Source organism: Porites lutea, chromosome 6, assembly GCF_958299795.1.
Source record: "Porites lutea chromosome 6, jaPorLute2.1, whole genome shotgun sequence".
Classification (NCBI taxonomy): domain Eukaryota; kingdom Metazoa; phylum Cnidaria; class Anthozoa; order Scleractinia; family Poritidae; genus Porites; species Porites lutea.
The window spans coordinates 4,792,125-4,804,848 of record NC_133206.1 but is presented as its reverse complement, the minus strand read 5'-3'; the positions used below and the strand labels follow the sequence as shown (position 1 = coordinate 4,804,848).

The 12,724-nt window shown below is 39.5% G+C and overlaps 1 protein-coding gene across 1 annotated transcript; it reads left to right on the top strand.

The window, feature by feature from the left end:
* Nucleotides 1–4,627: 4,627 nt before the first annotated feature.
* LOC140940739 (uncharacterized) lies at nt 4,628–8,444 on the top strand. The gene is made up of 3 exons (XM_073389701.1): nt 4,628–4,988; nt 5,834–6,152; nt 7,000–8,444. The coding sequence occupies exons 1-3, from the start codon at nt 4,878–4,880 to the stop codon at nt 7,383–7,385; spliced, it is 816 nt and encodes a 271-aa protein (XP_073245802.1). The 5' UTR covers nt 4,628–4,877; the 3' UTR covers nt 7,386–8,444.
* Nucleotides 8,445–12,724: the final 4,280 nt, after the last annotated feature.

The following is a 12,724-nucleotide window of genomic DNA, read 5'->3' as shown; positions in this document are numbered from 1 at the left end:
TGGGGAAGTCTCTGTACCTTTACTGAAGAGCTGTCCAACAAATTACTCTTGTCTTGAAAAGTTTCTTTAGCCGGCTAACTTTTGTTTTATGCTTCCTGAGAACAAATTCGTTTTAAGTCATAGAGATTTTTAGGTTGTTAAAATTTAACTAGATTTGAAGAATCCGAAGAGGAATTTAACATCATAAGGGAGCTTAAGAACGAAAACGGCGACGGTAACGACGACAAAGAATTTACACAAGCAAGTTTTCGTTCATCGTAGATGCGCCTCACGACTTCAAATTTCCTCATGCGAAGTTTTACATTATAGACTAAAGCGAAATTATCTCACTTTCTGTGGCTTTTTCATTTGAAACGCCTCCATAAAAATTCGCCTTTAGTCGGCAAGATAAGCGAGTTGGAATAATCGCGTTGAAATTTAAAAGAAGCCGAATTTTTTTATAATGTTTACGTTTTTGATGCTTACGTCGTTTTGGTTACTTAAACTCACCAATGTATCTCCTAGTCAAACAGATTACTCTCACACAACGTCAATGGTTGGGTTTTATTTATTCACTTTTTTCGTTTAGCCACGAAGATAATCTTGTAGTATTTTCTGCTACAATTCGCCTCTTTAGAAACGAGAAGGGACACTGGCTGGACCGAGTTAACTTTCGCAAAGACTTCTGGGACTATTATTAGGGAAAGGGAAAAAAATTGGCCGATAGCTGACGGCCGCGTCCCCAGTAACGAACCCAGAAACAACTGCGGGACGCATTTCCTTTTTCGTTTCTCAAGTGGCCAATAATGCTGAACTTATCCTTTCGCGAAAGGTATGTTGTCTTCTTTCCTGAGTGGACCGGTAAAAAGATGAAGCTAACAAGTTTACTCTGTGGCATACCAGAGGTTCAGAATGTTGTCAGTCCAAAAGTTATCTTATAGACAGTGCAATCTAGCATTCCTTTCCAAGAAAATTAATACGTTAGGCCAAGAGCCGTAATGGCTCTTGGTCAACTTCGTTCCCAGGGTTCTCTCCTACCCATCCCTACGGAGCGAGAGCGAGAGGATAGGGGAGAGAACCTGGGAAGCAGGTTGACTCTTGGTTGGGTCGAAATAAAAAAAAAGTCAATATGCGGCTTAAACAATAAAAAATGGTGTTTTGTAAACGCCAGAAATGTTTCTCGCCAATTAAAACATTCTAGATATTCCAGTTAAGAATAGTGATAATCTTTTCGCAAAAATCTTTCCTGTACTTTTCTGGGTATGTAGCAGCTGCTCGGAAGCTGAAAGCCAATTGGTTTGCTACCCAAACCGGAAAACAATAATAAAAGATTAATTACCTTTGTTTAAAAGAACGAATCAGCTAAGACCTTACGAGCAGCTCCTAGTTGCGTCAACATGAGATCGAGGCCGGATAAAAACCACATGCATGTACAAAGATGACAGGCTCGATCAATTCAGCCGCTGTTCGGGAAAGTGAACCGGGAGGAACAAAGACAGGACTTGAGAGAGCGGCGGAAATCTAGCCTACAGAGATTGCTGCATATACACTTATTTCGAGAAAGGTTGTCGGAAAAAATGTACACGCGACAATCCCGAAAGGTAATATGGGATATGATCAATACACTGTTCCTAACGACTGCAGCTGTCGAACCTACTTTGGTTGCTTTCCTTTAGCAATCGCAAACATAACATCGCAAACATCCCGTGCCACTATTTCAAATTTCTTTGAAGAACAGTGCACTCAAAACCACCCACAATACCTTTCGGGATTGTCGCGTGCACTTTTTCCGACAACCTTCTCGAAACAGCTGTATATGTTAGCAAAAGTAGGTGAACCCCCACCCCCCGCTCCCCCCGGAGTTGAATTCGTTGTATCCCCAAAAAAGTACCCCGAGCGACGACAATCCCACCAGCTACGCCTTCTTTGCACACTGTGACTAAGGGGAGGGGATGTTTCTTTTTTTCTTCCTTTACGGTTGCTCCAACTTTCGTGCTCCCCACCACCACCCGCTCGCCCCACAAAAAAAGACGCCTCGCTGAGAGACTGGGTACAAGGTGCAAGTTCAATTCAATATGGCCGACAAGTCAAGGTGAGTGTAATCAAAAACTATAAAAAATTGGCTTAATTAGAACACAGTTATAGTTTATACAGCAACTATCATGCATCGAAGACAGTTTTCTGGCCTTTATCTGTTTTTTTTTTTTTGACAGAAATGTTCACCTCGTGGCCGGTGAAACAAATCAAACTACAATGTCGACCGTACCCGAGGAGAAGGTTGTGGTCGCATGGCGACAAAACTTAAATATCGTCTCAGCTTCATGAGTTTTGTGACCTTTGATCACTGCAAATTGCAGGGTTGATGTAGTTGGTGGCCCTGTTTGTATTTTCAATTTTGTGTGGGACGATTGATGGTGCAGGTGTATAGTACGACCAGATTTTCAATGGAATTTTTGGGTCAACATAAATTATTTGGCTTTGTGCATTTTTCTCCAACCAGCCTGTTTGACTAAATCATGGTAATTTGGGTATGGTTTTAAAGATTTCCTCTTCTGCTTAAGTTAGTTGTCTGAAACAGATGATGTCATGAGCTGAGCGATATAAGGGATGTGGATCCAGAGAGGTGGTTATGGGCAGATCAGGGGGAAATGGGTTTACCAAAAGTACCAAAATTTGTCTCTTGCTGCCTTTTTCAACCGATCTGGCAATTTTATGTAGGTTCAAGTGAAATCCACCACATCCTTGTTTTTGTTCACTCTGTAATCTAACAGTGGTGGATCCAGAGGAAGGATCTGGGGGGTCCGAACTCCTCCTGACGCTTGTTTGAGACTGAAACTCTTACATCGACAGGTCGGATATCACTTTTTAAGTGGCTGATTTTTATAGAGAAATATGCATTGCATTTTGCCAATAGACTAACCCGTACGAAACGAGCAGCGCTGCTGCAGCGCTGCAGAATGGCTTCAAGAAGCGCTACAAAAGAGCTGTAAAAGTGCTGGGCTGCAGCAGCCGCAAATTTTGGCTGCAGTGGAAAGCCCTTTGACAGCGATAAACACTGCTTTTGCAGCAGTGCAGAAAATTCCCGAATCACGATCTGCGCTGCAAAGTGGCTTCGAAAAGACAAAGAATGTTGTTACCGGTAATGGCCTACCACTCGTTAGTACAAAAAAAAGAAATGCAGGCTCCAATAATACAATAATCATGATACATGGTAGAGGAGTTGACAAGGCCTTAGTAGCAGAGTAAAAACCACTAGAAAGTCAAAATGCAACTTATACTTTATTAGTATCCACGCGTACACGTTACAAAAGCATGTGACATTGAACAAATCTGCAGCAGTCTTGCTTTGTAAATATTTAGCAATCACGGTCACTCATCTGAATGTAAGAACATGCATTAACGTGCAGACATTGAAAATCATCTTTTTTAAAAACAAAGAGAATAACAGCGATTGTTCTACATAAAGTTTACACGGACAGCAGCCAAATGATATTTTGATTCATTGCAACGGGCTAAGCTGGACATTGTTCACCTTGACGTTTTGTCCATGATCCACGATCTTCTACACTTTTTTCATGAAAGAAATCAACCCAATTTTACTTTGGTCGTCGTTAAATTTTACAATGGACTATTAAGGAACAAACGTTACTAAGAGCGTATAAGAATCTTGTAAGTGCGAACCCCATCTGAGATTCTTGTATCTGTGTTGCTTGCTCTGGTTCGATTCGTCGATATTAAGCGTAGAATTCACTGTTCAGTGCATTGTTTGCAAATACGTTTGAGCTGTTCCATCCAAAACCTTCAACAGAACTTCCATCTCGAAACAGAACTAGATGCAAAAAAACTTAGAATGTTTGCGCCTTTCATTCAACGGTCACAAATGTTTGGGCGATCGTGTGTTTGTCTAGAGTTGTAATGGGATCTCATGCGAAAGGACCGACCGATTAGATTACGGCCTAGAATGTCTCCAGGGAATTAGGGATAACATTCCCACACTCACCGGTCACGGAATGAAATTTATTGAAATCTTTATTCCAAAAGCATAGAATTTGGAGGTTTATTCAATAAGTGATCTTCCTTGCGCACAAGCTTACTCACATTTCTTAGAGGTACAGTCAAAGTTTTCCCGTTATAAAAGCCGTAATCTGTGCCAAGGCTTTATCTGGCGATTCATGTTATTGGCGCTCAAGAAAGTCAGATCGACCGCAGCTGAATTGTAGCGTTACTGCAGCTACTTCGCAGTGTTTGAAAGTCGGCAACTGCGCTGCAAAACCGCTGCTGAGAGCTTCAAAGAGCCTTCAAAGGCTGCACAGCGCTTTTGCATCCCTCTGCAACTTGAATGAAGCTGCTGTTTGGCTTCTAAAAGGCTGCTGAATAGCTGTAATTTAGCTGTACAGCTATTTTGAAGCGATTTTGTTGCGCTGTACAGCCCTGCAAGTTTCGTACGGGAAATTCCAGGGACATTCAAAAATGAACTGTTTTTGGGTACCCTCATAGGATCTGTTTGTCTCTGCTTGCGAAGCAGTATTTCCCACGCCAATGGCGATGTGCCTCGTTCTCTCTCTCAAACCACAGGTGTCTCTGTGAGAGGTAATTTGCCACAAAAAAGTTCAACAGTCATTTCTGAACCAAAGTTTGGACCCCCCCAATCAAAAATTCCTGGATCCACCTGTCTAACTACTGACCTGATTAAAGTAATTTGTAAGATTATGTGTAGGAAGTGACTCAAAAAATTTTAAGCCCAACAAATCCAAATCTAAATGGTGCCCATTTTTCTCAAAAATACTCCTTGGGGTAATACTTTTGTTTTTTACTTTTTCCTCTTGAGATCAGCTGCAGTAAAGGTAGCTGCTTTTTTAGAGTAATGGCAAAGTTTTGAGAGCCTTGTGACTGGAATCATGGCATCTAGAGAAGTACCAATCCTGTTGCCCGAGCTGATACAGAAGATTGCTCTGTTTTTGCCACTTCCAGATGTCAGCAGATGCATGCAAGTTTGCAAGCAATGGAAGGTGAGCAGCTGTCAATTATTGAGAGATCTCAAGCCAAAATTATGGTAAACACATAATTAAAATATATTTTAATAAGTTGAATTAATTTTTTACGAGCAATTTTATCTCATATTTGTAATATTTCAGTCTAATTTTTTAGGGGGTTTGACCAGTTGTCCTTGCAACATAACATTTGAAACTTTGAGAAAGACAGAAAGAAACACAAAAATAAGACCAGAACTACAGTGCAATCTATAAGATTACATCAACCCATCTCTAGACTTGTTTTCGCAAGTAACACTGCTGTCTAGGTAATATTTGCCTCCAGTTCTGTGTTAAGGTAATATATATTCTCACCCACCATTGCCCAGTTAGCTCAGCTGGTAGAGTGCTGGTCTGCTAAGCAGAAGGGTGTGGTTTCAAACTCGGCCGGGCAGACCAACAACTACACGTGGTGTTTAAAAAAAACTGGTAAGATCACTGACTGTAATTTGAGATTTTGTCTCTCTATCAGTACGTCCCCTATCAGTTGGTAGGGAATGTAAGAGTACCCACACTGCTCATTGTTCATTTAGAGTAGGGGATGTTAAGCCCCCGTTGTGTATCTCTTATGGAGAAAGGGGACTGTTACCCACCCACAGTAATAATTGGCTTCATGCTGTTGCAGTGACCCTTCCAAACTGGCAAATCTAAACAAAACTGTTGATGAACAGTTGCTACACGTAGATATATATTTTTTAGCAACTAATATAATTTGCAGTCTGTCTACTTTGAATTGTAAAATTTGTACTGACAGATACTGATCCACGTCATCATCTATACTGATCCATTAATCCATGTTGCCTTAATATTTCTCTTTATTTCAGGAACTTCTCTCATCAGAGCAGTTTTATAAAAGATATGTATTAAGCCATTTTAACCTGGAACTTGAAGAGCAGCCATCAGGTCTTCTAAACATGTGGACCGATCCTGATAATTGGTTTTGTTACTGGGCGCGAAGGAGTGATCCTAATTATTGGGTCTTTGCTGATCCACCCAAGCGCTGGAAGTGTGGAGTGGTTCATTTAGCAGAATATGAACTTGAGACACATTGTGAGCTGAGGTATAAAGATTTCTGTCGTGCTCTTTACATTCTGTCTAGGATACAGAAGGCAGCAGAACCAGAGGAACTACGATTAGACTGTAGTAAGTGCCTCTATCCAAAATTAAATGCATTACACTCAAACTATCAAAGTGATGTTGCATGCTTTTTAAACTTAAACAAACTAATCATTTCCTTTGCACTATGGGAACTACAGTGTTCTAGTGAAAGTCATTGCCTTATTTATACAAAGAATGTTTGTGACGCTAACATGAGCATTCTCTCCCCACAATAATATACTACAGCCAAATCTCCAGTAACAGACATCTCCCATTAATTTTGATTTCTGACTGATTCATATTTCCCTTGTCACTTGCTTGTCAGCAGTAATACATTCTCAGTTCTTACCTCATTTGTTGCCCCCTTATCTAGGGATGACAAATATGAACAGGTGAAATATTAATTACCTCAAGAGCCCAGCTCCCATTCCATAGAAATACTGGTAGCAAATACAAGGCTTTCATTTAGGGCCAGGGGCCAGGGATTTTCCCCAGCTAGTGTGAATGTGACCCCCACCTACTTTAGTAGGAAAATAGAAGAAAAATAGAACCAAACAGTATCCCAGTTGTTTTGATTGAATCCCCTCCTACTTGTATCATTTACCCGGCAACTTGAAAGAGGGGCATGAATAGGCGAACGGATCGGCGGAAAATGTTTTTGCCCAGATTTTGGATTCAGGGCAAAAATGGAATGGCAGATTTTGTTAATAAATAATAACGGATTGGCAGATTTGCCTGCCCCTTTTCACCCCCCTCTTGAATTTTAATGACAGCCTTACAAATAAATAACTGATCACTTCACATTGTGGAAACTGAACATATTATTGCCTTCTTGATTTACTAGTCAGTTGGTTTATCATACCGTCAATCGTGGTGTTTTTTCTGCTTACAGTGATGTGGGGTAATGAGGGTGTTGGCCTCATTGAAACCTGTTTGTTTCCTTGGAGCAAAGACTCTCTGCCCTCTGCACAAGATATGATGTCAATGTTCCACTTCAATCCTGAGATGCACAAAAACCCAATGGAAAAAACTGACATAAGAGGAATGAAAGTTGAAGGTGATGTCAAAGGACATGTGAGCTGGAACACACTCCACACATCCTATGATGTGGATATAAGAAAAGCTTGCTCTTTCTTTGAATGGCTTCAACAAATATTTTCACCCTGTGTTCGCATAGGTATTGGTTTAGAAAACATGAATCCCATCCCTTGTTTTATTTTGACACATATTGCACCTGGTTGGGTGGGAGGAATTTTATCGTGTTCAACTTGTACCTAAAATTCCTTCTGTTTTGCCAATTACTGAAAGAAAGTGAGAAAACAATGGATCAATTTAGGTTTCAACGAAACTGCCCACCTACCCCTCCCATAACCCAACATTTTGTCCCAAGTGAGACCCAAATGTTAACGTTGAGTTAGTGGAGGGGCAGGTGGGTAGTTTCCCAGAAACCGAAATTGATCCAAAACAACTTTACAGGAAGTTCCTGTTGAGTGGCTGTTTAAAAAGGCCACACTTAAGAATTTTTGAAATTGACAAACTCGTTGGCGAAACGACCGACATTCATTTCGAGAAAGGTCAGTGTCGGCAAAAATGTGCACGCGACGATCCCGAAAGGTAATATGGGATATATCGCTTACTTCGATTCGGAAAAGCTACATATGATCAATACACTATTCCAGACACTGTAGCTGTCAAGACTTCTTTTGTTGCTTTCCTTTAGCACGCGCAAACATACTCCATGGCCTCTCGTGCCATTCTTTCAAATTTCTTTGCAGAACAGCGAACTCAAAACCACTCACAATACCTTTCGAGATTGTGGCGTGCACTTTTTCCGACACCCTTTCTTGAAATAGCTGTATATCTGCCATGTTGTCCCTTTTCATAAGTATGGATATTATTTCCAAGTAGTGTTATCCAGTTAAGAAGTGGAAAGTGTATGAAGTTTAACTTATTTCGTTTCACTGTAAATTTCGATCAACACGAAAAAGTAGGCTATGGGTTAAAACTGTATTGCTAACTTGGAAAGGGTTCAAACTTAGCTTAATCTAAATCGTGATGGGAGAATAAATTCTAATTTTAGGCATTGTACGACATTAATACGAAAAGACGTTGAAATGTTTACAAGCGAGACTAGGGTGAAGAAAAACGTACAATACAGCAGTTAATACATCTTTCAGTGGGTAAATTTATAAATTAGCAATTATTAAATCGTTTTTCTTTCTTATAAATATTCCGGTAAATTAATGTACAATCTCAGTAATGTTGACTTTATATTGAAGTGTATATTTATTTAAACTGATAAATAAAATAAACCTTCGGGAGTACTAACGGGTAATTTAAATGTTCCTGGTATCCTTTACATGAAGTATAAAGTGGGTAAGTTTATGCGCTTACTTCCTTCCTTCCTTTTTTTTTTTTTCTGCTCTGTTTATTTCCTAAACGGTATCAGTTTTAGTACGACACACATGTCAAGTGTCACAATTTACAGCATACTCGGTCACCTGATTCACTCTTCATCCAGTTTGTTCGTCCTTCTTTTTCTCCTTTTCTTGAGCTTTCAGCCTTTCGTAAAACATTTCGAAGGAGTCCAGAGGTTTGAAGATGTCCATGTAAATTGCGTGCATCTCATCTGGAGTCAGTTTTATGGCATTTTCAGTCACCACGCGAGGATCACTCAAGAACTTGGTCGCAAGTTCGTTGTTAAAGTAACTTTCACAGGACATGGTGTGGTTATGTCTCTTTCTTGTACCCCTTGGCAGCGCTTGATGTTGCTGTGTGTTAAGGGAACGATCACCTTGACTTGATGACTGCCCTTTGGGCGTTCGTTGTTGAGCAAGACTTTTCTCCTTTGTGGCCATGATATCTAGGTCTAACAGAAGGCTACCTCTTGAGATTAAATGTGGCGAGTGCGTGTGAAGGATGCCATTTTAATACACAGAAGGCTCCTCGGGAGTTTCTTTCATCTTAACCGTGTGGCGTCAAAAATCAGGAGTGGCAGGCTTTGATAACAAAACAAACACGCCCTTTTTTATTTTTTTCGTCTTTGGCGAACGAATAACAAGACGTTGAAATGGAAAAAGGACAACAGCATATACGTAAGTAGTGACATAGAATAGGTTTGGAAAGGCATAACAGATAGTAAAACACCAACAATTTATTGTTTAAAGTAACAGGGATTGCGTGCGTGCGGTATTGCGTGCGTGCGGTATTACGTGCGTGCGGTATTGACGTATCACAGATCGTTAGTGAGAAGACCGAACGAATGAGATTTCGATTCTAAAACAAAAACAACGACGAGCTCTGGTTAATACGATTCAAAACATTTTGAACACGAAATTCAGTATGGTTATTATATACAGTAGTAATGAGTTATCATACATTCTGGCATACAGATATTTAGAAGTCTAATCTCTTAAGGTGACTCGACCCAGTTATTTTGTGAGGGTCCCATCCTACTTTGAAGCTCTCTGGTATCCCCACCTTTACTTTGATCGTAAGTCTAACATATAGCATGGGTAACATATAGATCAATCTACAATATAGCCGTAAAATTTTTGGCGATCGGAGTAAATGTCACGTGGTTATAGTGCCACGCCTCTTTGCGGTCTGAGTCGAAATTCTGCTGTTGCCGGCATTTTTTCGTGAAAATCTCTCGGCTACATATAGTGCCCATTAGTGCCTTGCGTTGAACAGATTTTTACCAGAATCGGAAAGACCCAATGCGAGAAATTTAGCGGTTTCCAAATTTATGTGAAAATGATAAGGAAACTTTACACGATGATATCAAATAAACTATGAGATTTATCTCTTTATTTTTGGGATCTTTATAACAGATGGGTCCTTGCAAGTCAGAAAAAAACTTTACAGCCTTGTAAATGCGCGCGATTTTGAGCAATACAAACCTAGCTGGAGTTTTGAAAACCGGGTTGCCTGAAATCTTAAGTCAAGTCCAGCACATTGCAGGCAATCTTTTAAAACTTAATTTGCTTAAAGCCCTGATACTTTTAGTGTAAAAATAACAATCTCGCTCTTCAGGACTAACCACCCTCACCTCTTAACCATGGGCTTCAAATAACTTCCTGGAAGTGACAGAAATCAGTGCAAATTCCAGAAAATTTGCACGAGGGGGGCAACAGTCCGTCCCGTAGGGACGGGCTGTTGCCCCCGTTGGCCCAGATAATATTTTTTGAGGGGGGCTTCCGTCAAACTAAGTGTCATGTTGTTGCACAGACACAGGGCTATCATCTGGTATGCATTTGGAGTTTCTTGGCTTATTAGTCGACTAATTTTGTTTAAATAAGTTTTTTGATAGGTTTTAAGTCATTGAATTTTTGGAGATGACTCTTAAATAACTTTAGCCTTTTTTTCTTATTTTTAAAACAGGCACACCCAGCGACTGTTTACTTTATAATTTCTCTACGGAGAGGGAGAACAGGCCTATTATTTTCTACTGCTTGAGGATTGCTTAAAATCTGCTTATGAATATTGATCTATTCATATACAAATTTTGAAACTTAGTTAATGAATTTCCATTATTTTATTTTAAGTTTAATTCTTCACATTTTACCCCCCAGTCTAGGCTATTTATCGTAGGCAGAAAAAATGGAAAATTTCGGACTCTAAAATGTGATGTTCCTAACAGGAATCAATTATGCAGTTTTAACTTTTTTAAAACCTTTAAGTGCATCTAATATTTACGGTAAATTAACGGTGAAGCCCTCGTATTTTTCAAAAGACTCAAAATACCGTAGGATGACCGAACTGATACACAAAATTTTATAGCGACACTGACGATGCATTTCTAGAGATTTAAAAATACTCTGGATAGCCTAAGAAGTGTTTAAAATATATTAGGAGGAAATTGTCGTTGGGGGTGCCCGCGCAAAGGAGTTTATGTTATAAAAAATTATGTACGGAAGTGATATGAGCCTTGCTTTTGTTAAAGTCTCGGTACCGTTGAGGTAAAATTATCTTAATATTACTTGACTGCAACAAAAATAAATGAAAATGCTGCAACGAAAGATACTTGTTATTTCTTTCTCCTCCCGTGTTTTTTTTTTAAGCTTCCCATTAAATTTGTGACTTAGACAGTGATCTTTAAATCTTTGATTGCAAAAAGATTCGAACGAGCGGGAAGATAGTTTCTCACCATTTACAAGTGTTGCCTCTTTGTAGACTACAAACGTACATCAGTAAGGGGCATATGTATATCGTAGCGTAACATAGAAACGTCCTTCCTGTTAAGGGGAATGATCCATATGATGTAATTATGATCTGGCTGGCAAATTATGCAGTCGGATAAAGTGGAGTGAAGACTTTATTTAGACAGCAGATAACCTTTTTACAGTTAAAACTCATTTATTTGTGGCCCTCTATTAACAGAAAAAAAATATATAAAAATCAGATCATTCAGCAATGGTAAGAGAGAGACAAAAAAAGTTACAGAAATGAAAACTGTAATAATCACAATTAAAAATAAATAAGACTGTAAAAAGATCTATTTCAGTCGTATTTTTATCTTTTCTTTATTTTTGCTATTTAAACTAACTAAAAAAAGTGTCTCAGCTCGGGTTTACTGCACTTTTAAAGCCAATACTGTTACGTCATATTTCAAGGAAGCAAACCTTGCTTCACTTTCTCTGAGATGAGAGTTCTTTGAATGAGTCAGATCGCGGATCTCTTGATCTTGCTTGACGCTTCGATTTCGTAAAGATTTTAGATACTTAAGTCGGTTATTAGTCTTGTCACAAACTTGACAGGTATCGAGCCTAGATTTTCTGAAGCTAAGAACATCTTTCAATTCGGTGTTAAAGATATTTCTAAAAGTTGAAAAACTTATAACAGGTCCTTTGTTTTTTCTTTTTAACCTGGTCGTCTTGACATCAGGATGTTCACGAACATATTCCGACCACATTTTTCGTAGTGTTTCATTGGATTCAAAATACTTTTTGCTGCCACTTCGCGATCTTCTATAATGAGACTCGGACGCGTCATGTGAAAGTATAAAGTCGATGACGGTCTGTTTTGTTTCAGGCAAAAGTCTTCGAGGAGTGGTTTGCCCTCTTTGGTCGGGCTCTATAAATGGTCCTTCAGGGCTCATTTTTTTTAGCAGACATTCTATTTTATGCTTTGAGATACCATAGACCTTGAGGAACGCAGTCTTGCATACTTCACCCAGCGATGGGGACTTGTATGTTATTTTTCGTTTTCCGGTTTGCGTGATCTTCACTTCCACAAGTTTTGACATAAGATAATTTTGTTCATTGTATTGTTTCTTATAAAGCAGGTCCCTTTGCTGCCGTATGATGCGTTTTATATTACACAGACCGTGTCTCAGGAGGCATCCATTGTCACAACAGGTCAAGTTCAAATTGTGCAAACCAAAGGCAGCATTTTTGCGCCGGTTCACTCGGTTCGCCTTTGGCACGTAAACCTTTTTTAACTTGCTTCTGGAACTCAAAGTTCTCCTTCCTTTCTCTACCGAGCTTGCAAGAGGTTTACCTTGTCTAAAATATTGCCACGGATTCGAACTGTCAAAAATGTACAATAGGCGATTAACATCAACCCCACTTAAGTTCATCTCTGTTTCTTGCTGAGCAAAAGAGCCCATTGTTGAA